We start from the raw sequence: 22,228 nt of genomic DNA on the forward strand, positions 1-22,228 counted from the left end.
ACAGAGCCAGCATGACGGTGGCACACACCGAGCCAGAACCGTAGTTCGCAGGATTCTCCCTGCCCCAGGTGGACAGGCAATGTGCCCTCCTCCCTAAGAGGTCGAAGCCTGCGGGCTGGGGAATGCATTGCACCCCGGGAAGTGTAGTTTAGCAACTCTGTGCCCGGGGCTGCCCCCTGCCCGGCCAGGATAACGAACTACAACTCCCAGCATGCACCACGGAGGCGCGGCCGGGGGGGAAGGGGCTGAGTTAAAGGGGCAGCTCTGGGAGGCGTCGTCCTGCGGGGGCAGGTAAGCCAAGCCAAGCAAGCCTGCAGAGCGGGGCTCGGGGCAGGGCAAACTAGGCTCTCTCCCTGCACCCAGGGCAGGCTGGGGACACCCCCGGCGCAGGCTGCTCCCTTCCCCCCGCTGCACTGGGGAGGCGCCTGGGCTGGTGGCGTTTAAGGAGCAACGTTTCCTTGGGCGCTTCAGGCCGGGGCCAGCGCCGGGGGGGGGCCCGGCTTCCTGCTCAGGCCCCGCTCGCCCCCGAGCTTTGGATCGGCGCCTCTCCTGGCCCTCCTCGGACCCTGCCGCGGGCTGGATTCGCGCCGCCCGCTGGAGCCGCGTTTAGCCGGACGCGAAGAGGCTTTTGCACCTCTCCTTAGCTGGGGATGGGCTTTCAGTCCCTGGAGAGGGTTAGAACTGCCCCAGAGATAGGAGAGCGGGGGAGTGTAAGACCCCCTTGGCTGCACGCCCCTCTCTCGGGCTACACCCCTGTGCCGGGAGTCCTGGGGGCGGGGGTTGCATACAGACAGCTGGGCCAGCCCTGCCCCTGCTGGGAATTCCCCAGGGAGCTCTTACAGCTGCTCTTGGCTCCTTTAAAGGAGCCAGAAGGGCACTGGGGAGTCGGGCTCAGAAAGACTGGCTTTAAAGCAACCTGAGCCGGTGCCATGGGGCAGGCATGACATGTAGAGGTGGCCCCCTCGATCTGACAGGCAACTGGCATTCCAGGCTTGCAAGTGTCCATTCCTTACACACAGCCCCGTGCTGCTGCTGTGGGGTGGGGAGCAGGAGCTGCTGCTTCCGCTCCCCGCACACATGCAGGCCTGTGGGTGCCGCTCCCGTGCACATACATGCCGACATATGACTGATGTGCCTTTCACGTGTGCATAGGGATGCATTCTCTGCACGCCTTACGTTGCAGGGCAGGTAACTATGATATGCACAAACTCACCCTCCCTTCCATTTCCTGGGAGCAGTAACCTATCAACTTTCGTCGTATGTTGTTTAGTTAGACTCTGGAGACCCTTTGCAGCAAGAGTTTCTCATATTGAGTGGGTTTTCCCCCTGATTCTCAGGGCTTATTTTGCAATACATTAAATCCCATTTATTAGGAATGAAAACCCTGTTTGAGGAGCATTTCCAAGCACTTTCTCTAAATTACAGGAAAAACCAAGCCTCCTCCGAAGCCCTGTGCCCTGCAGAAGAATTCACAGCAGTGATGGGTGGGTCTCTAGGGTCTACCAGCCCTGCTGTCATCTGCAAGCCGTTTTCAGCACGGTCATTCTGTGGCTGTTCTTGTTCCAATCCATTCTGAAATGCAGCCCAGGGTTTTTACCCTGGGAACAGAAGCCCTGCTCCCAGGGCACCGTTGAAGGCTATTGGAAAGTCCACAGACATGAGATCAAATGGTTCTGCATTATCCCCGGGTTTGCTGACGTGCTTGTGGAATCCCGGTAGATCCATGGATAGATTCACTGATGGGAATGTGAACTTGGCCTTTGTTCTCTCACCAGCTTCTGGGTAGGGGAGGACTCCGTTGGGGCAGTTCCTTCTGGTTCCTAATGGAATGGCTGGAGAAAACCACATATGGATTCACAAGCTGACCCCTCACTGTTCCTAGCTGTTCAGGGCTGGATTGTTGTTTATACCCCTCTGTACACCTAGTCAAGGGGAACCTTTCTATTGATTTCGAGGGCCCATGAGTTCACTCTCTGTATTTATGGGGGAGGGCAAGTGCCTGACGTTGAGGGACTGTTAGTGATACGCTTCTCCAACTTGTTACAATTTTGGAACGTCTCATTCACGCCAGCGTCTCACAAGACAGGTCAGTTGTCAGCCAGGGGACGTGACAGGAGGCGGAGCCGGGAGAGGCATGAAATAATAGTAAGTGCCTGCAGGAGAGAGGCAGGGTTTGAAGCAGGTGCTTTTAGAGCACTGGGGAGGCAAACTGTAGCTGTGTGGGAGCAGGGTCTAGTGGGTGGAGAGGAGCATGTAGGAGTCCATGGTTCTGCTCTCAGCGCTGATGCTCCCTCTCTGTGTGTCCTTGGGTTGGTCATGCCACCTCTCTCCGTTTCTCGGTCTGTCAGACAGGGCTAAGCACGTTGAGACCTAGTGGAAGGTGCTATGGAAACAGGGAATATTAACATTTACCTGGGGGTGTGGCTGTAAAAAAGCAACTTCTGGCAGCAGGGGTGGCCCAAGACCAGAGACGATGGAGTAGAGCAGCGGTCCCAAACTTTTGAGGGTCACACCCCCCCTTACCCCTGTCCATGTTTCCTCCCTCCCGCCAGGAGCAGGGCACCTCTCTGCGGGGGGCATGGACAGAGGTACGGGGGCCAAGGCCTGGGAGTGGGGCAGGGCCAGAGCCACAGCCAGGGGCCGAGGCTGGGAGTGGGGTGGGAGCGGAGCCACAGGTGGGCCCCCGTCCAGGTGCAGAGCCACGCCAAGGCCAGGCATGGGTCCAGGAGCCATGGCTGGTGGTGGGGGCGGAGCGTAGCGGGGGCGGGGCTGGGTGGCGCTCTCTCCTTGCCCCCTGTAGGAGCTGGCCCGGGCCAACTGTACCCCCCTGAACATTCCTCCGCACCCCCATAGGGGGTGCACCCCACAGTTTGGGGACCTTTGCTCTAGAGGAAGCTGCTGCCATCACGTCTGGCGGCTGCAGAATGAGTCTTCTTGCTGCCTTGTGTCTTGCTCATCTAATGGTGCTTTCATTAGTGTCACTGCCTGCTTTGGTGGGACCGCGAGTGGGAGGAAGCTCTGCCTCCAGGAGAGCGAATAAGGGACAGCGAAGGGTGCCTGGAGACCTGAGCATGAGCTGCTGAGCTGATTGCAGAAGTTGTGCTGAGATTCTTGGGTGGTCTGAAATGTGCTGCTTTCACCTTTGATCTGCCAGCCAATGTGCTTTGGATTTCTACCAAGCACATTTATTCATAGGTTGTTGGTTTGCGAGTTATTGCAATGCCGCGTGCTGGCCAAAACCATCTAGAGGTACATTGGAGGAATGGGAGGCACTTACACTTGACTGGTGGTGCACTTGCATGCATTTTGTGCATCTCTCTGTGAGATCCGGTGCTTTTGAGCATCGGGCCAGCATCCGAGGTGCTAACAACCTGTATCTTATTTATATAGCACTAGTTGGGTCTGGACCTTCTTGGATTACTTTGTTGGGGCAGGTGAAATCTTGTGGACTTTGTCCGCTTATAATTCAATGACTTACTTCCCTCTTTTAGTCCCATATTTCTTTGCTTTGATTCAGGGAAAACTGGCAGTGACTATTGCAATGTACTGATATGTCCACATAGTGTTTTGAGTGCCTCTGGTGGTATTTCTAATCATAATACTTCCTAGTGCGAGAAATTTCCTGTTGGGCTTTATGACCCAGAATTTTTCACAGGAGGTTTGAGTGTTTCTGTGTCTAGAAAGTGGAGAAACAATAAAGCCTCGTGGTTTCTTAGGACAGGACATATTTAAGGTATCTATCCTCTTCTGTAGATAAGCTTGTTTTTGGAGGGGATGGTACGATGAGGTTACTTACAATGGTATGTGGCATCTGTGACTGCCAGTAGCAAATATCTCCAAGGGCTGGAGATAGGGCACTAGGTGGGGAGGGCTCTGAGTTACTACAGAGAATTCTTTCCCAGTTGTCTGGCTGGAGGGTCTCGCTCACAGACTCAGGCTCCAGCTGATCACAGTATTTGGGGTAAGGAAGGAATTTTCTCCCAGGTCAGATCGGCAGAGACCCTGGGGGTTTTTCACCTTCCTCTGCAGAATGGGGCACGGGTCACTGGCTGGTTTGAACTAGAGTAAATGGCAGATTCTCTGTAACATGAAGTCTTTAAATCAAGATTTAAGTAACTCAGCCAGAGGTTAGGGGTCTCTTACAGCAGTAGGTGGACGAGGTTCTGTGGCCTGCAATGTGAGGGAGGTCAGACTAAATGATCATGATGGCCCCTTCTGGCTATAAAGTCTATGAGTCTGTGTAGAAACAAATTAAATCTTGTGCTTGCACAATACACTACAGACACAATGTGCAGTACAAGCATTTCCAAGATAGTGTAAGATTAAATTTGATTTCTGAGCCTTCTGAATTCTGCAAACCACCTGGGTTTTCCAAGAAACTCCTTGGCTTTGGAGAGAAATCCTTTTGGACATACACCTAGGGAACTGAGCAGAGCCAACCGATCCTCAGTATGTTTTGTGAATGCCAAACACCAATTGAAAGTTCCTGATCTGTTTCATATCGTGATCGGTCTTCGCTAAATATTTACTAGCTAAGAACCTGCCCTCAGAGATATGAACACCTCTGGAATGAAGGCTGTTCGGAACTCTGAAATGTTCGGAACAAAACATTATGGTTGTTCATTCAAAAGTTTCCAGCTGAACATTGACTGAATACAACTTTGAAACTTTACTATGCAAAAGAAGAATGCTGCTTTTAACTGTCTTAATTTAAATGAAACAAGCACAAAAACAGTTTCCTTTCTTTGTCAAATTATTTTTATTAACTTTCCCTTTATTTATTTAGTAGTTTACATTTAACACGGTATGGTACTGTATTTGCCTTTTTGTTCTTGTCTCTGCTGCCTGATGCATACTTCCTGTTCCAGATGAGATGTGTGGCTGACCAGTCAGTTCATAACTCTGAGGGCTTGTCTACACTGGCAATTTACAGCGCTGCAACTCTCTCGCTCAGAGGGGTGAGTGAAAAAACACCCCTGAGCGCAGCAAGTGTCAGCACTGTAAAGGGCAGTGTAGTCAGCGCCCCAGCGCTGGGAGCCGCGCCCCTCGTGGAGGTGGGTTTTTTAGAACTTTAGCGTTGCCAGTGTAGACTAGCCCCAAGGTTCTACCGTACTACTGTTGCATAATGAGGTGCAGTTGCAATGAGTCAAGTCTTTTGTCTTTTATTGATCCAACTTCTGTTGGTGGAAGGTATAAGTTTTCAAGCTACACAGAGCTCTTCTTTGGGTCTGCGCAGCTCAAAAGCTTGTTCCTTCCACCTACAGAAGTCGGTCCAAAAAAAGACATTACCTCCCCCACCTCACCTGACTCATACCCTCACAGCTACAGCAGCACGATAAGCTGCATTTTAGTGGCTAGTGTCTTTGTTGTGCCGTTCGCCTCCACAGCTCTAATTGAAGAGGTATGACCACGCTGACACTATTTGACACTGGTCTCCGGCACCTAGATCGTATGGCAGATGGGACTCCGTAAATAAGTAGCTAGGTGTCTGTGGCTCAGGCCAGGTCTACACTACAAACGTACTCTGGTCTAACTACATCACTCAGGGGTATGAAAAAATCCACATCCCGGAGTGACGCAGTTATACTGGCCTAACTTCCAATGTAGACAGCGCTCCATCGATGGGCCCGCTTCTCCTGTCGCCCCTCAACACAGGTAGTGACTTCACTAAGCGCCACAGCGCATCTGCCGCTTTTTAAGTGTAGACCTGCTTTCAGTTATTGCAAGAGAATCAGATGTCATCTGGTTCCCCCCAAAAGGAATCGGCCAAAACTCCTCCACCGCTTTCTGACGTCTGTGCTTTTATCAAGGAAACGTGCGCTCATGTACATTGCAGGGCCCGTTCTGGCGAGTAATCCACAGGATAGGTGTGGCGTTGGTCACCAGGAAGAAGCAAAACCATTTTTGACAGGCAGCGATTAGGAGCTTTCAGTTGGTGTCTGGCATTCACAGGGGCTCTGTAGGAAAGAGGGTTTTTCCTGGAAGCTGCAAGGACAAGACATTATCTGCCCTGCCTTGAGATGGCATTTGCAGGCCAGGCGGATGGACAGATTTCCTAGTTTCACTGCAGCATCTTAGGGTCTCAATAGCCTGTAACACGGGGATAGCAGAAATGCAGCCGGTGGGCTGGATGGAATTCTTTGCTGTAGCTTGTGGTTGCCCTTCTCTTCAATAGCGAAGTGAGGTTCAGGGTCACAAGCGCACACATACCCGTGCTACATTTTGTGCCGAGCAGCCAGCCGCTGGGGACTAAATATCCCAGCATGCAGTTCTACACCTCATAGCTTGCCCATGCAGACTGCCCCTCCCAGCCTGGAACCAAGCAGTTGGAGACTGCACATCCCAACAGGCAACGTCCCATCTCATCCCAAGTGTGACCCATTGTCTCGATGAGAGCTGGGGCAGTCTGCTTCATCAGCAGGCTCCCTGGGAAGCTGCCAGCGTGGCCCTTGGCTGGGCAAAAGCTGGGTACCCCTGTTGTGAGGCTGCAGGCATCAGGGCTGACCGTGCTGGGTGCAGTACAAACACAGAGAAGCAGTCTGTGCCCTGAAGAGCTCACAGTCTAGACAGACAAGACAAAGAGCGGAAGAAAGCCACTTGCAACGCTTTCAGTGCCAGTGTTTTGGGGGATACCCAGTGGAGCAGGCTGCAGCCCTTTAAGGCAACTCCTCCCAGCTGGCCCCATTAAGTTGCCTTCAGCAGGTTCCCCCACTCTGGCAACAAAGTCTTTCAAACCCAAACAGAACTTGGACCAAAACCCCTTCCTGACAGAAGTATTTTCCTCTCAAGCATCTCTGCTGGGGTACAGCCTTCATCCCTGGCATGGAGGCCAGGTCACCCCTCGGTCCTTTCCCCTGGGTTGGGAGAGGTCAGCAGACCTTCCCCTGCTAACATCTTCCCCATTCCAAGGGAAGAGGCAGCTTATATGCTGACCTCTTTCCCCAAGCTCACCTTGATTGGCTGAGACGGAGGGGAGCACTGCCCCACCTTACGCTCCAAGACTTCTGATTCCAGGCCCTTAAAGAAACAGTAGCTGGCATTTCCCAGGGATCACTTCTTTTCTCCCAACACCTGCCTTTGCCATTCCCTAGAAACTTGTCTGTTCCTAAACCTCTGGAACAGGGTAGCGTGGCCTCCCAGATTTCCCTCTCTCACCTTAAAGGGCTAGTATACCCCATTACACCTGATCTGCACACAGATTCTTATAAATATTTTAGCTTTTTTTTAACCGATGTGGCCCAAGTGTGGACGCCGTTATAATGGCACAAAGGTGCCTTATACCTTCCCAAACGGGAATAGCTCTGCTGCGATAAGCGCACATACTGGTATAACTGCGTCCACGCTAGGAGTTGCAGTTTTAACTCTTCCAGCATAGTTAAAGCGTGCAACTTGTGTGAGTGGACAAGCAGGTATGTGACTGCTCAGGGCGCAAAGCAGAGCTCATCAAGCAGGTGGGAGTGGCAGTGACTGCACACTGCAGCATTTCTGATTCCTGATGTTAGGTGCCATTGAGTGCTCCCTGGGAGTTTTCTCTTCCTCCCGGTGGAAGGAGGCACATTAGAGAGCTTGCAGCTGCATAGTTAAGGTTGAGCTAAGTTTGGCACTTAAAGCCGGGCTTGTGTATGAAGAACGCAGCGTCTCCTTTCCGAATGTGCAGCAAATTTCTAGAATTTACAAGCAAATGCATTGATAGAGCTAAAATAATTACAGCTTGGAACTTGCAGTTTTCCCCTCGTGCCTGCAGTTTGCTCTTGTTCTCCAATCAGCGGGTGATTTTTCCTGCCTGCCCAAAGAGATCCTGAGGGTGTGTCTACACTGCATTGTAAACCCAGGTCTGTGGGATCCAGGCTTGTGGACTTTGTGTTGCCAGCCCCGCACTTGCGCGTCCATTTACCTGGGTTTACAGTCGCTGGACCCAGGCCTCACAGCTATGCTAACACGTCCATACAGCGCTATGCAGACCTGACTCGGGTCTGCGGCATGAGCCGCATCCCCACGGCAATATGAAAGGGCTTGGACTCAAGTCTTAGCAGAACTTGGGCTCTGACCCCACCCCTTCGAAGGTCCTAGGACCTGGGTCCTGAGCGCTTGCTGACCCGAGTCAGACTGATCCGTGTGTGGACAGGAGGGGAGGTTGAGCTCAAATAGGATCTGAGCCTGAGTTGCAGTTTGGACAGACATTTGCAACCTCAGAACAGGTTTTACCCATTGCTGAGCACAGCTTGTCTTTGGCTAAGCCGTGTTCCACACTGGTTCAGCTGTATCCACCGCCAACGACGGGTCACTTTTGCAGCCTAGATAAGAGCATCCGTTCTCCAGGCCACTGCGTCCATTCAGAGAGGACCTGGTGGATGAGAACTGGGCTGGAGACACTCATCTACGGGGCCAGTTTATTTCACAAACCACCGTCGGATGGGAACAGCTTTGGGTCTCTCCTAACCTGGCTTTGAACAGCGCCCAGACATGAAAGACTGGGTTCCCGTCACCTGAGCCGTGCCATCCCCCTGCCTATTTAATCGACTAGCGTATTTATTAAAGCTCCTGCCCCAGTTTCTGCTCAGATCCTAACCCTCCTGAGCCCCCAGCGGAGCCAGTCACAAAGTTTCCAGCTGGGGGTGCCATTCTGTGAGAACCAGCTGTGTATAGAACGGCCTCCCCGTTGCGTCAAGGCTGCTGCACCAGCCGGGGACTTTCACGTCTCCTCCTCAGGTAAGGTTTATCTGGCTAATGGCTGTTGGGAACCAAAACTAGCCCTGTGTGGCTGCAACTCGCCAGCCTCATGCAGCCCTCCCTCACCAGCACAGAGGGGTCCCCGATCACAGTCAGGCCCTGGCCCGTTGCACAAGGACTTGCAAGGGGTGGGTCGGTGATGGGGAAGTGCTGCAGTCTTTGCGTCCCTTGTACAGAGCCAGCAGCGGCGCCAGGCAGAGAGGCCCAGTGCACCTGGATGGCGCCGAGAGGGGTGGAGTGGACCGTCATCGTCCTGACCTGCCAGCACAAGGACAGCGTGAGTGCATTCCAGAAAGGTAAGTGGGGCGGCTCGCGTACCAGGGGCCCGGTGCTGACACACAAGCATCCCAGCTGGGGGCGGTTCTGAGCCCTCAGAGCTGTTTGCAAATCTGGGGATGGACTTGGGCTTTGTGTGGGACAAATAGCCCTGGCCAATGCCACGCGTAGCCTGGGTCGATTCTCTGCAAGCTTCCCTCCTCCTGCAGCTCATTGATCCCCATCTGCAGCCTCCTGCTGATCCCACTTGCAGCTTTGCTGGTGCCCCTCAATCCCCACCTGCAGCCCCTTGTATCCCAGCCCTGGGCTCCCGCCCGCCTTGGCTGTGCTGGTGTCCCCCTGCTGTCCCAGCCCCGGGACCCCGCACACAGCCCTGGTGCATTGAATTCCTGACTCACAGCCCTGCTCCCCAGGCTGTTCTACTCCCGGGATCCGCGCATGCAGCTCTGCCAGGGGAATCCGCCCCGGCTGCTCCAGCCCTGGGAGCCCTGCTCACCCTTGAGCCGTGCCAGAGCCTAGAGCACTCTCAGAGACACACTGGCTCTCTCTGTGCTGAGATGGAGTGTCAAAATGCTCCGACTGACATGGCTCCTTTAACCCCCATTCCCATGCCATTGGGGCAGGGCATGGAGGGACAGAGCCATACCCAGGAGCATGGGCTAGGTGCTGGCATTCCTGGTGATGGGCGCAGGAGAAGAGGTGGCCGTGTGTGCTGTGCCCACAGGGCAGGGATGGCCATGCGGGTGAGGTGCAGGACTGTGGCTCTGGTTATCAGCACAGGAGAAGGCTGCGGGTCAATGTGCTGCTCGGATGTCACATTCTCCACGCCTGGTGGTTCAGCCTGTGGGGGGCCCCGTGGCTTTGCCTGGCCCTGCATGGGAGATCGGGCTGCAATGGGTGGGACCTAGGCTGGACCGAGTAGCCTCGTGGCTATTGCCAGGCAGGGACTCATGTCCCAGGGCCAGGTCCCATGTCTGCCCTTGGTAGGTTTGGATCCCCGGCTATCCAGGCCCTGGAGGAGTCCAGGCCCCACCGTGGCTGGGTGATAGGTGAAGGGAGACATGGTCCCTCGGTGCCCTGCAGTCCTGCAGCACAGGGAGCGACCCCCCCACCCAGAGAGGGGCTGTTCCTCTCGGGAGGGCCCTGCTTCACCCTCCACACACTGTGTGGCCCAGGGCTGTAGCGGGCAAGGATGAGCCTGTGCAGCTGGAGATCCCCCACCACCAGCAGGAGTCAGCCACGGTCTGACCCATAGAGATGGAGCCATGGTCCTGCAGCGCCCCCCCTCCAGCCTGGTCACTCAGCATGCCCCTGCTTCTCTCACCCCAGCCTGGTCACTCTGCGCACCCCTGCCCCCTCTCCACCCCACCCCCCGGGTCTGGTCACTCAGCATGCCCCTGTTCCCCTCAATCCTGGTCACTCAGTGCACCCCTGATCCCCCCCCACATCCTGGTCACTCTGTGCACCCCTGCCCCCTCTCCACCCCCCCCCCCCAGGTCTGGTCACTCAGCATGCCCCTGTTCCCCCCAATCCTGGTCACTCAGTGCACCCCTGCCCCCTCTCCACCCCACCCCACCCCGGGTCTGGTCACTCAGCATGCCCCTGTTCCCCCCAATCCTGGTCACTCAGTGCACCCCTGATCCCCCCCACATCCTGGTCACTCTGCGCACCCCTGCCCCCTCTCCACCCCACCCCCCCCCGGGTCTGGTCACTCAGCATGCCCCTGTTCCCCCCCAATCCTGGTCACTCTGCGCACCCCTGCCCCCTCTCCACCCCCCGCACCCCCTGGGTCTGGTCATTCAGCATGCCCCTGTTCCCCCCAATCCTGGTCACTCAGTGCACCCCTGATCCCCCCCAATCCTGGTCACTCTGCGCACCCCTGTCCCCTCTCCACCCCCCCACCCCCCCGGGGTCTGGTCACTCAGCATGCCCCTGTTCCCCCCCAATCCTAGTCACTCAGTGCACCCCTGATCCCCCCGCATCCTGGTGACTCAGCGCGCCCCTGCCCCCTCTCCACTCCACCCCCCCCCCGGGTCTGGTCACTCAGCATGCCCCTGTTCCCCCCAATCCTGGTCACTCAGTGCACGCCTGATCCCCCCCAATCCTGGTCACTCTGCGCACCCCTGCCCCCTCTCCACCCCACCCCCCCCGGGTCTGGTCACTCAGCATGCCCCTGTTCCCCCCAATCCTGGTCACTCAGTGCACCCCTGATCCCCCCAATCCTGGTCACTCTGCGCACCCCTGCCCCCTCTCCACCCCCCCACCCCCCCCGGGGTCTGGTCACTCAGCATGCCCCTGTTCCCCCCAATCCTGGTCACTCTGCGCACCCCTGCCCCCTCTCCACCCCCCACACCCCCCGGGTCTGGTCACTCAGCATGCCCCTGTTCCCCCCAATCCTGGTCACTCAGCGCGCCCCTGCCCCGCCCTCCTTGGCCTGGTCACTCAGGGCCACCAAATGCCCCTGCTCTCGTTTGCTAGAGCTAGAGATCCGGTGGCGGCGGGGTGTGCTGGGCCCACACCCCCTCCTGCTGACTGTTGAGGACCCCACAGCACGTGTGGGCAGCGGTGGTGCCACCCTCAATGCCCTGCTGGTGGCAGCCGAGCACCTGAGCGCCAGGGCAGGCTGCACGGTGAGTGGTGCGGCACGACGGGCTCCGGGCCGTATCCGGGTGGCACCTGTGCTAAGTAGCTGCTGGGTGTGCAGCTCCAGTGCCCCCGTCTCCCTGTCCAAGGCTGTGCCGGCCCTGGAGGTGCCTCCCCTTCCACCCCACTCGCCCCCAGGCGAAGGGCATCCCCTCCCGCAGCCCATGGAGCTGGGAGCCCCAAGGCATCCCCTCCCCCATGCCTGATTCAGCTAGCCTGCCCCCGGGACCAGCAGAGGCTGCCTGCCCTGTGGGCTTGGTACCTTAGCACCATCCAGTGCCCTAGGGGACCCCCAGCTACAGGGCGCTGTAGCAAAGCAGAGCTATAATACCCTTCGCTAACGCAGTATAGCTACCCAGGTGGGCTACGGTGACCCCAGCCCCCTGCCCACCCACTCTTGGGGGCCATATCTGGGGAGCAGGGGCAGCTCCGGACCAAGATCCAGAGGAGCCTTGCTCCAGACGGGAGCCCAGGCTAGCCCTGCAGCCGTGTGGCCAGATGGCAATGGCAGGAGGTACTGAGGCCTGGCTGGTAGGGTGCCCTCAGCTCTGTGGACCCATAAAGCTGGCATAGGCTGTTCTGGTTTATAGTGTTTGCTGGAGGAGGGGATGCTGGTCAGAACTGCCCAGTCTTGGGGCTGGTTCCCCAGCTCGGCTAATAGGTTCCCTCTGCGCTCCTCCAGGTGGTCACTGCTGATGTCCTGCGCGAGGCCCGGATCCTCATCCTGCACATGGTGAGAGCCTGGCGGGGCAGGGCAAAGGCCTGCTCTACAGTGGTGGGCAGCTTTCACCCTTTCCCTCCTCCCGGGGCTGCCAGCCTGGGGGCATCATGAATGCCAGCCTGGCTGCTGGTAGCTAGTCCTCACCTGGGGAGGGTGGGACATTGGGCTGTCCCATCCAGCTGCCACCTCCCTCATCTAAAGCTCCTACCTCCAGGGCACATGTCACGTTACCTCCCACCATCAGCCCCTCTGGCAGCAAACCCAGCCGACCTGGCACTGAGAGGGGAGTAACAGCCCAGCTCTGCCTCCCAAACCTCGGAGCACGTTGGTTCCAGGGACCATGCAAACCATTGCTAAATGCTACTGCATGTGCATGGGTCACTGCAGGTAATATTAGTCCCAGGTAGGTCCTACGGGGGTGAGGGGTGAACCCCAAAGAGGCTGGGACCAGATCGGGTACATCCCCCACTGATAAAATCAAAGCCTCCTGGTGCATAATCAGCTGAACACAAGCTGCCAGTGTGACGCTGTGGCCAAAAGGGCTAACGCGATGCTGCGATGCATCAAGGGGAATCTTGAGTAGGAGCAGAGAGGTTATTTTACCTCTGTGTTTGGCACTGGTACGGCCATTGCTGGAATCCTGTGTCCAGTTCTGGTGCCCACAATTCAAGAAGGATAGTGATCAATTGGAGAGGGGTCAGAGAAGAGCCACGAGACTGTCTAAAGGGTTAGAACAACGAGGAGTCCTTGTGGCACCTTAGAGACTAACAAATTTATTTGGCCATAAGCTTTCGTGGGCTAGAACTCACTTAGAAAATCTTCTGTATAGTGACAGACCCCAGGAGGTCAGTCTGTTTAGCTTAACAAAGAGACGGGTAAGGGGTGACTTGATCACAGTCTGTAAGTACGTGCATGGGGAACAAAGATTTAATAATGGGTCTTCAGTCTCACAGGGAAAGGTCTAACGTGATCCAAGGGCTGGAAGTTGAAGCTAGACAATTTCAGACTGGGAATAAGGTGTATAGTTTTGACATGCGTGCAGGAGTGAAATCAGGAAGGCCAAATCACACCTGGAGTTGCAGCTAGCAAGAGATGTTAAGAGTAACAAGAAGGGTTTCTTCAGGTGTGTTAGCAACAAGAAGAAAGTCAAGGAAAGTGTGGGCCCCTTACTGAATGAGGGAGGCAACCTAGTGACAGAGGATGTGGAAAAAGCTAATGTACTCAATGCTTTTTTTGCCTCTGTCTTCACGAACAAAGTCAGCTCCCAGACTACTGCACTGGGCAGCACAGCATGGGGAGGAGGTGACCAGCCCTCTGTGGAGAAAGAGGTGGTTCGGGACTATTTAGAAAAGCTGGACGTGCACAAGTCCATGGGGCCGGATGTGCTGCATCCGAGAGTGCTAAAGGAGTTGGCGGATGTGATTGCAGAGCCATTGGCCATTATCTTTGAAAAGTCATGGCGATCGGGGGAAGTCCCGGATGACTGGAAAAAGGCTAATGTAGTGCCCATCTTTACAGAAGGGAAGGAGGAGGATCCTGGGAACCACAGGCCAGTCAGGCTCACCTCAGTCCCTGGAAAAATCATGGAGCAGGTCCTCAAGGAATCAATTCTGAAGCACTTAGAGGAGAGGAAAGTGATCAGGAACAGTCAGCATGGATTCACCAAGGGCAAGTCATGCCTGACTAATCTAATTGCCTTCTATGACGAGATAACTGGCTCTGTGGATGTGGGGAAAGCGGTGGACATGTTGTTCCTTGATTTTAACAAAGCTTTTGACACGGTCTCCCACAGTATTCTTGCCAGCAAGTTAAAGAAGTATGGGCTGGATGAATGGACTATAAAGTGGATAGAAAGCTGGCTAGATTGTCGGGCTCAACGAGTAGTGATCAATGGCTCCATGTCTAGTTGGCAGCCGGTATCAAGTGGAGTGACCCAAGGGTCGATCCTCGGGCTGGTTTTGTTCAATATCTTCATTAATGATCTGGAGGATGGCATGGATTGCACCCTCGGCAAGTTTGCAGATGACACTAAATTGGGAGGAGAGGTAGATATGCTGGAGGGTAGGGATAGGATACAGAGGGCCCTAGACAAATTAGAGGATTGGGCCAAAAGAAATCTGATGAGGTTCAACAAGGACAAGTGCAGAGTCCTGTGCTTAGCATGGAAGAATCCCATGCACCGCTACAGACTAGGGACCGAATGGCTCGGCAGCAGTTCTGCAGAAAAGGACCTAGGGGTTATAGTGGACAAGAAGCTGGATATGAGTCAACAGTGTGCTGTTGTTGCCAAGAAGACCAATGGCATTTTGGGATGTATAAGTAGGGGCATTGCCAGCAGATCGAGGGATGTGATCGTTCCCCTCTATTCGACATTGGTGAGGCCTCATCTGGAGTACTGTGTCCAGTTTTGGGCCCCACACTACAAGAAGGATGTGGAAAAATTGGAAAGAGTCCAGCGGAGGGCAACAAAAATGATTAGGGGACTGGAACACATGAGTTATGAGGAGAGGCTGAGGGAACTGGGATTGTTTAGTCTGTGGAAGAGAAGAATGAGGGGGGATTTGATAGCTGCTTTCAACTACCTGAAAGGGGGTTGCAAAAAGGATGGATCTAGACTGTTCTCACTGGTAGCAGATGACAGAACAAGGAGTAATGGTCTCAAGTTGCAGTGGGGTAGGTTTAGGTTGGATATTAGGAAAACCTTTTTCACTAGGATGGTGGTGAAACACTGGAATGGGTTTCCTAGGGAGTGGTGGAATCTCCTTCCTTAAAAGTTTTTAAGGTCAGGCTTGAGAAAGCCCTGGCTGGGATGATTTAGTTGGGGATTGGTCCTGCTTTGAGCAGGGGGTTGGACTAGATGACCTCCTGAGGTCCCTTCCAACCCTGATATTCTATGATTCTATGACAGTGATGGCAATTATCCATTGTGGCAATTTACCAAGGGGCATGGTGGATTCTCTGTCACTGACAATTTTTAGCTCAAGCTCGGCTGTTTTTCTCAAAGCTCTGCTCTAGGAATTATCGTCACAGGGGCAGGTTGCTGGCCTGAGCTAGACAGGAGGTCAGACTAGCTGATCACAATGGTCCCTGCTAGCCTTGGCATCTGTGAATCTATATGAGGAGCTCCTCCCCTTGTCTCCTGCCATACCACGGCTCTGCTTTCCTTTGGCAGCTGCTGCCATCCCCTGCCTTCCACGGGATGTGGTTGGAGCCATGGGACCCTTGGGCGGACGGGTCACACAATCCATGCTGCTGGATGACACCCCATTAAGTTGTGAGGGACCCAGGTTTATTCCACTCCCACATATTCCAGGGCCCCATCCCTGGGTCTCCCCTGCCCTCTCAGTGCAGCAGGGAAATAATCTCCTCCTAGGGCTGGAGTCTGCTGCCCTTTACATGGCACCTCTCAAAGCCACCAAGCGTTTCAATGCTGCTCCAATCCCAAGCCCTGGACTGTTCTATCCGCAGCCTGGCTGCAGACGCAGCTGTCCATGCCTGTCTGACCAGCCCCTGCCCCAGCACTCGGCTCAAGAAGGGGCGCACCTGCTCATGGGGTTCCAGGCAAGGCACCCAGAGGGCATCTGATGGGGTGTGACATTGCTGGGAGTGAGCCAAAAGGCCCAGAGGCCACAGCTCCTGGGTTGGAGGGGGGCTTGGGGCCAATTCTTTTCTCCACAAGGCCTGTCGCAGGACGGAGCCTGTCACCCTCCCTGCCCGGTCTCCAACTGACCAGTGCTCCGGCTCTTTCTCCCATCAGGGCCGTGACTTTCCCTTCGATGACTGCAGCCGAGCCTTCACCTGCCTCCCCGTGGAGGACCCTAATGCCCCAGCCGAAGCGCTGACCTGCAACCTGGATAGCCTGCTGGGGACCATGACGCAGCAGGTCCGTGCCAGGCAGGGGCAGGAGGAACCCCTGGCCAGGCTCCTTTAGGAGGGCGAGACTGGGCCCTATTCAGCCCATGACCATCTCATCCTGGTCCTAGCATACACTGTTTTCTCTCCATCCTCATCCCCAGGGCCAGGTCATATAGCACATTGGGGCCTGGGTCTCCCCATCTCTATGGCAGAGGGGGCAACCACAATTTATTCCCACAAGCCTATGGAGGGACCCCTGAACCCCTTGCCCGGGGGCAATGATGAGATCCAGCCAGGTAAAGTGTGGGCGCCCCCTGCTGTTGAGGTTAGGAAGGCCAGACAGTAAATGGCTGCCTATCTCCCTTCTGCCTGGCCTGCGGCGTTCTGGGGTGGGGAGGGCACGTATTCCAGGCCCTGTGCTGATCTCCTGGCGCTGAGATGTGCAGCCCAGGCTCAGGTCCCAGTGGACCATCCTCACCTCCTTTTGTGTGTCCCTCTGTAGCTGTGCAGGGGCTCCCCGCCGGGAGTGTGGGTCTGCAGCACCGACATGCTCCTCACCGTTCCCTTGACAGCAGGTACGTGCTCGCCCTGCGCCGGGGAGGGGATCCGAATCAGAGCGGGGCACAGCTGGGGAAATCCAGCCCCATAGCCAAACCCAACCTGGGCAGGGTGTAAGGGAGGGCTCCATGGGGCTCTAAGGTGCGGTAAATCCTGCTTCTGGCACCCCACAGGGACCCTGGCGGTGGAACCAGTGTTGCTCTCCTGAGCCAGGGGAGGCTTTGGGGGCAGTGTACAGGAGGGTCAGAGAATTCAGTGCCCCATGAGTCCTTTATTTCTCCCTGCTGGGGCCTCAGCAGTCCCCGGAGGGCTTGCGTTGGGTGGCAGTAGCCACTGCAGAGCCACTCTGAGGCCTGAGAGAAGAGGCTTGGCCGACACCTGTCCTGGCCTCTCTGCGCTGCCCCACAGAGCACAGGGCAGAGCCCTTAGGGAGGCTGTGTCTGATGGGTGCAGCAAACGGCACCTGGGCACCTCTGCCCTGCGGGCCTGCAGCTAACGGCAGGAGGCAGTTTGGAGCCCTTGTTCCAATGAGCTCTGGGCGTGCCCTGGTGCCACTCAGCCCCTGGCTGTGGTAGGACCCAGTGCTCTGATCCTCGCAGCCAGGGCTCTCCACCTTGCAGGGACAGGTGCTGTCGGCCCAGGGACTGGCTGGGGTGACGGCGTATGTCTGCACACCACAGAGGGCCAGTCTGTCTCCCAGGTGGTCCCCAGGTGAGCGCTGAGCACCTCGTGGGTGCATCAGGGCAACCTGATGCGATGGGACCACCGCAGGCAAAGCAGGGTTGTGACCCTGCACCTGCTCCTGCTAGGGCCCAGTGCTCCAGTCCTCCCTTGCCTCTGTCCCAGCGGGCCTGAGCCATGGTGCTTCCCACCCACTGACCCACGGCAGGGGCTGTTGGTGGGCGGCTGGCGCTGGGAGGGTTGAAACAAGTGCCCCTGCAGCCTGTGTTGTGGGGTCTGGACTGCAGTCGGCTCCCCACTGCCGGCAAAGTGTCTCTGGGGAGGGAACTGGAGTCCCCCATCCATGGCTGCAGTGGCCTGGGGCAGGGGTATTGGTGTTAACAAAGGGGATTCCCCATATGGGGAAGGGCAAGTGACTCCGCCCCCTGGGAGAATCGGGGCCAGGCTGGGGCATGCAGGGTGCCAGCTCCCATGCACCCAGGCTGGGGCTCTCAGCTCAGTATGGTCTGCGTCCCCAGTGCACCCCTAGGCTGGGCTTGTCCTGCATCCCCTTCTCATCCAGCAAGCCTGGCTGCAAAGTGCCCAGGCTCAGGCCTGCCACTGCTGGGCGCCCAGACGCCCATGCAAGCCAGGGAGTGCTAGAAGTGCTCAGTGCCTCCAGGGTTGGCCAGCAAGCCCTGGAGAGGGCTTGGCGTTTCTGAGCACCGAGCTGGGTGCCCGGCGGCCCCGCTGCACGTGCCTGGGGTGCAGTCGGGGCACATGCATTGTGGAGCATCTATAGCGCCCAGAGCTCAACAAATGGCGCTCGGCCCCTCCAGCTAACCTGGGAGCCTTGCTTCAGTGCCGCTCCCTTAGCGACGAGCCCCCAGTCCAGCCATGCCCATCCTGCCAGCCCCGCCTTGGGTGTGAGGTGCCCGGGCAAGGTGGCACTGGTGTCTGCTCCTCTCTCTCAGAGATCGACTGGGAAGGGTTCCAAGGTGCCAAAGTGATCTCCGTGCCGGGGAGCGTCTCGTATGCCAGAAACCACGGCATCTACCTTGCTGACCAGCAGGTACGCTGAGCCCAACACTTAAAGGGGCGCTGAGCCCCAGACAGTGCGCTGGCCGTGCTCCCGCTCGCCCCTCTGAAAGGGGCGCCATGCCCGGGGCAGTGCTGGCCCCTCTCTTAAAGGGGCACCGAGCCTGGGGCAGCGGACTAGCCAAGTTCTGTTTGTCAGCGTTCACCTGGTGATCTCTTGCTCTGTGATCCCTCCTGTGCAGCGCCAGGAGTGGCCGGGTCGAGGGGCCCAGGACAGAGGGCCAGCCTGTCTGTTCCCAGGCCACAAGCAGTGGGGAGGGAGCTGTGATCTGCCTTCCCCTTTGCCCGTGCTGCCATGGGGGAGACTAGGCTGTCGGACTGCACGTGGCCTGCTGGAGCCACCACCGAGGGGTGGCACAGACTGGGGGGAAGTGCCAGTGAAACGTTCTGCCCTGAGCTGCAGGAGGGCCCCTGGAGAAGCCCCTCAGGCTCCGTGGCCCGCTGGATTCCTGGCTCTGCTCTGTGGCTACCCCCCAGCTCGGTTAGTGCCAGCAGGGACAGAAGATGAGCTGGTGGTGTCAGGACCCTGCATCTAACGCCTTTCCCCTGAGGGCTGTCCTCCAGCATACCCCCTCTGGGCCCTGTCTCTTGGGCCATGGGGTCCGCACTCAGGGTCTGAGGCGGGAGGAGGGCTGGCCTGCCCCAGGGTTTTCCCATGGGCTTATCAGCTAATGTGGGTACCCCCTCCGCGACTCTGAACCTTTCTGAATGGGGCTCTAAAGCAGCCGGGAGAGGTGCAGGCACTGGTGTGCTCATGGCTTGGTCCCTTGCTCTGCCCTTCAGCCAGGCACAGATCGCTGCCCCTGCTGCTTGCTAGCAGCCTGTGAGCTGAGCCAGCCACTGCCTGGCCCCCGCCAGCTCTGCCAGCTCCACCGCGGCTTCCCATGCAGCCCTTGGGGAACAGCATCCCGAGCCTGCTTCTCTGCGGCTCCCCGAGGGCCCCCAGCCCAGGATCGCATTCGGGCGCAGGCTTCTTGCCCACGCTCAGCAGTGAGTTCAGGACGTGCCTCGAAGCCTCGGCGGGCCTTGCCGGAGGGGGTGTGACTCTGCGCCAGCGGGGAAGGCTCCATTCTCCATTGCCGATTCGATTCCCTAGGCCAGCCGGGTCCCCTGGCTCCTGCACATGGCATACGGGATCTGCTGAGAGGTTTGAGCAGGTAGAGTTCTGGGATAGGCTCTGGGGAGCAGCACCCATGGGCACAGAGCAGGCCCGTGGGCAGAGCGAATGGGCTTCCAGGCATTCCCAGGCTCATGGGTGCTGCAGGGAGATGGCAAGGCCAGCCAGATCTCCACTTGGATGCCTCAGTGCCTCATCTGGGGTGGCACGATCCCCAGGCTGGCATGTGTGATGAGTTACCAGGATGCAGGATGGCAGCAGCACTCCAAGAAGGTAGGGACACGGACCTCCGAGTGAGCCAGCTACCCCACAGGGAACTGAAGCAGCTGGGTCCTGCCCACGGGGTGCTTTGGGGACTGGCATGCTAGGCCCGCCCCTCCCCCTTAACAACCCTACTGTGTGTGGAGCCCATCTCTGACACACGGTACCCTGCCCCAGAGCTCAGGCTGCTCCCAGTATCAGGAGAGGTTGGGAGGCAGATGGCCAAGCCTCTAGACTGGTGGCCCCCAAGGAGGCAGGCTCCATTAGCCAGCCCTGGCCATTCCCTGGCTGCTTTGCTGAATTGCACAAGGCACCTGGGAGCCTCTGCCCGGAGCTAACGGGGCCCTTTTCTCTTGCAGGGGTTTGTGCGTGACATCATCTACCAAGGCCCGGAGGCCCGGATCCAGGAGTGCTCTGGGCCAGACGGGAAAGTGCCGCTGGTACGTCCCCTCCTTGGTTCATGAGGAGCTCGCACCAGGGCTGCAGACGGGGAGGAAGGGCTGTGTAACTCGGCCAGCTGAAGGGGTGTAGCTGGGGTGGGGGGTGCTGCATGAAGCAGGATGTATTTGGGCTAACAAGCACAGCCAGATCCTGTTTGCCGTAGATGCTGCTGGGGTAATTACTGGACTCGTGCCTAGAGGCCTCAACCAAGATCAGGTCCTCGTACAAACACCCAGCGAGAGACAGTCCCTGCCCCGAAGCCCTTCCCACCTAACAAGACAAGGCAGACGTGAGGCAAACAGGCCCAGAGAGGGGCGGGGACTTGCCCAGGAGGTCAGTGGCAGAGCCAGGACTAGAACCCAGAGCAGGGCTTGATTCACTGTTTCGTTGCTGGCCCCCGCAGACAATGGCTGGTGAGGAGGAAGGAGAACAGCATCTCGCTCCTTTCACCAGTAGCCCTCACAGCGCAGGGCTATACCATTGTCCTCCTTTTACAGATGGGGAAACTGCGGCACAAGGCGGAGTGAAATGATTTGCCCCACAGCTAGTAGCAGCTCTGGGACTAGAACCCAGGTCTTCCAGTCCAGTGCTCTGTCCACTGGGACTGACTGTCCTCCCACCTAGGGTACCTGGGCAGCTCCTAGTTCCTGGGGATCCGACGCGATGGAGGGCTAGTGGGAAAGGCCTGCAATAGTGCGCCAGGGGCAGGTCCTGTTTACTAATGTGTTGGGACACTGAGTGCTAAGGCCAGTCAGAGGAGGAGGCTCTGAGCCAGGACTCCTGGGTTCTACTCCAGCCTGTGCCACTGACGTGCTGGGTGACCCTGGGTGAGTCACTCTGTTCCGTGCACAGCCTCCTGGGGTGGACAGGAGAGGTTAGCACGCTGACACCTGCATGTGTTCTGCTATCCGTGCGAGTCAGGTGTGATGAGCCCCTGTGGAGAGAGAGGCCGAGCGGGACACAGCTGCAGAGAGGGGCAGTGGGTTGCCCCCGGAGAGCTGGCACTTGGGCCTGTTGAGAAGTAACGGCCCAGCTGGAGCTCGGGGAAGGGCTGGGGAGCTCTGCCGCTGGGTGTATTGGTGAAGCGGTTGGGTTCAGCGCTGCCCTGATGGCTTTGTTAGGGTCAGACCAGCGTGAATCTGGCCTGGCCTCGCAGGCCTGGGCCTTAGCCGCACAGGTCAGATCTAGCTCTGACCTTCCCTAGAATCTGCTTCGGTCCTGCCCAGAGGAAATGCAGGGCTGTCCCTGGGCGAGCTCCCTGCTAATCCTGCTTCTGCTGCGGGAGACAGGACAGAGAGCCAGATGTTACAGGCCAGGGTACCATGGGGTGCCTGCTGCCTGACCTGAACGAGCCAGGCCACCCCAGAGCAGGGTGACCAGACAGCAAGGGTGAAAAATCAGGACAGAGCATGGGGGTAATAGAGGTCTGCGTAAGACAAAGCCCCGAATATTGGGACTGACCCTATAAAATCGGGACATCTGGTCACTCTACCCCAGGGGGACACAGCACCAGCCCTTTTAGAGACAGTCTGCAGCCCAGACAGGGGAGCGACTGTCCTCTGGGCCTGGGGCAGGATCTACCCCACAGCCTCCTCCCAAGCTGAAGACACCATGGGCTTGTGCTGCCAAAACTGCCCCATGGGCCAAAGGGAAGTTGCCACCAGCAGGGCCAGATTAAGGCAGGCACTTTAAGGGCTGTAGCACGGGGCCCTGCCTCAAGGGGGGCCCCCCAAAACTAAATCACAGGCAGTGATCTCCAGAGCGCTCAGGCTGCCTGTCCTGCCCCCATGCCACTCCCAGAAGTGGCTGGCTGCTGGCATATCTCTGCGGCCACTGGCCGGGGCGGGGGCAGCTCCACGCACTGCCCC

General features: G+C 57.3%; 1 protein-coding gene across 7 annotated transcripts in view; it reads left to right on the forward strand.

Annotated features, from left to right (window-relative positions):
* Window positions 1-211: 211 nt before the first annotated feature.
* The window catches only part of FCSK (fucose kinase), a 40,967-nt gene continuing 18,950 nt past the window's right edge, over window positions 212-22,228 (forward strand). For 3 of the 7 annotated variants that reach the window (XM_048816893.2, XM_075118274.1, XM_075118279.1), the window contains exons 1-9: window positions 212-291; window positions 1,426-1,484; window positions 8,907-9,026; window positions 11,485-11,636; window positions 12,332-12,382; window positions 16,128-16,253; window positions 16,728-16,800; window positions 18,418-18,515; window positions 20,279-20,359. In XM_048816893.2, coding sequence (XP_048672850.2) covers window positions 212-291; window positions 1,426-1,484; window positions 8,907-9,026; window positions 11,485-11,636; window positions 12,332-12,382; window positions 16,128-16,253; window positions 16,728-16,800; window positions 18,418-18,515; window positions 20,279-20,359 — 840 coding nt within the window. Of the gene's footprint in view, window positions 292-1,425; window positions 1,485-5,199; window positions 8,710-8,743; window positions 9,027-11,484; window positions 11,637-12,331; window positions 12,383-13,893; window positions 14,039-16,127; window positions 16,254-16,727; window positions 16,801-18,417; window positions 18,516-20,278; window positions 20,360-22,228 lie in introns of those variants that run through there. The other 4 variants (XM_075118275.1, XM_075118276.1, XM_075118278.1 and 1 more) reach the window with 4 other exon arrangements.

This window comes from Caretta caretta, chromosome 12, assembly GCF_965140235.1.
Source record: "Caretta caretta isolate rCarCar2 chromosome 12, rCarCar1.hap1, whole genome shotgun sequence".
Lineage (NCBI taxonomy): Eukaryota > Metazoa > Chordata > Testudines > Cheloniidae > Caretta > Caretta caretta.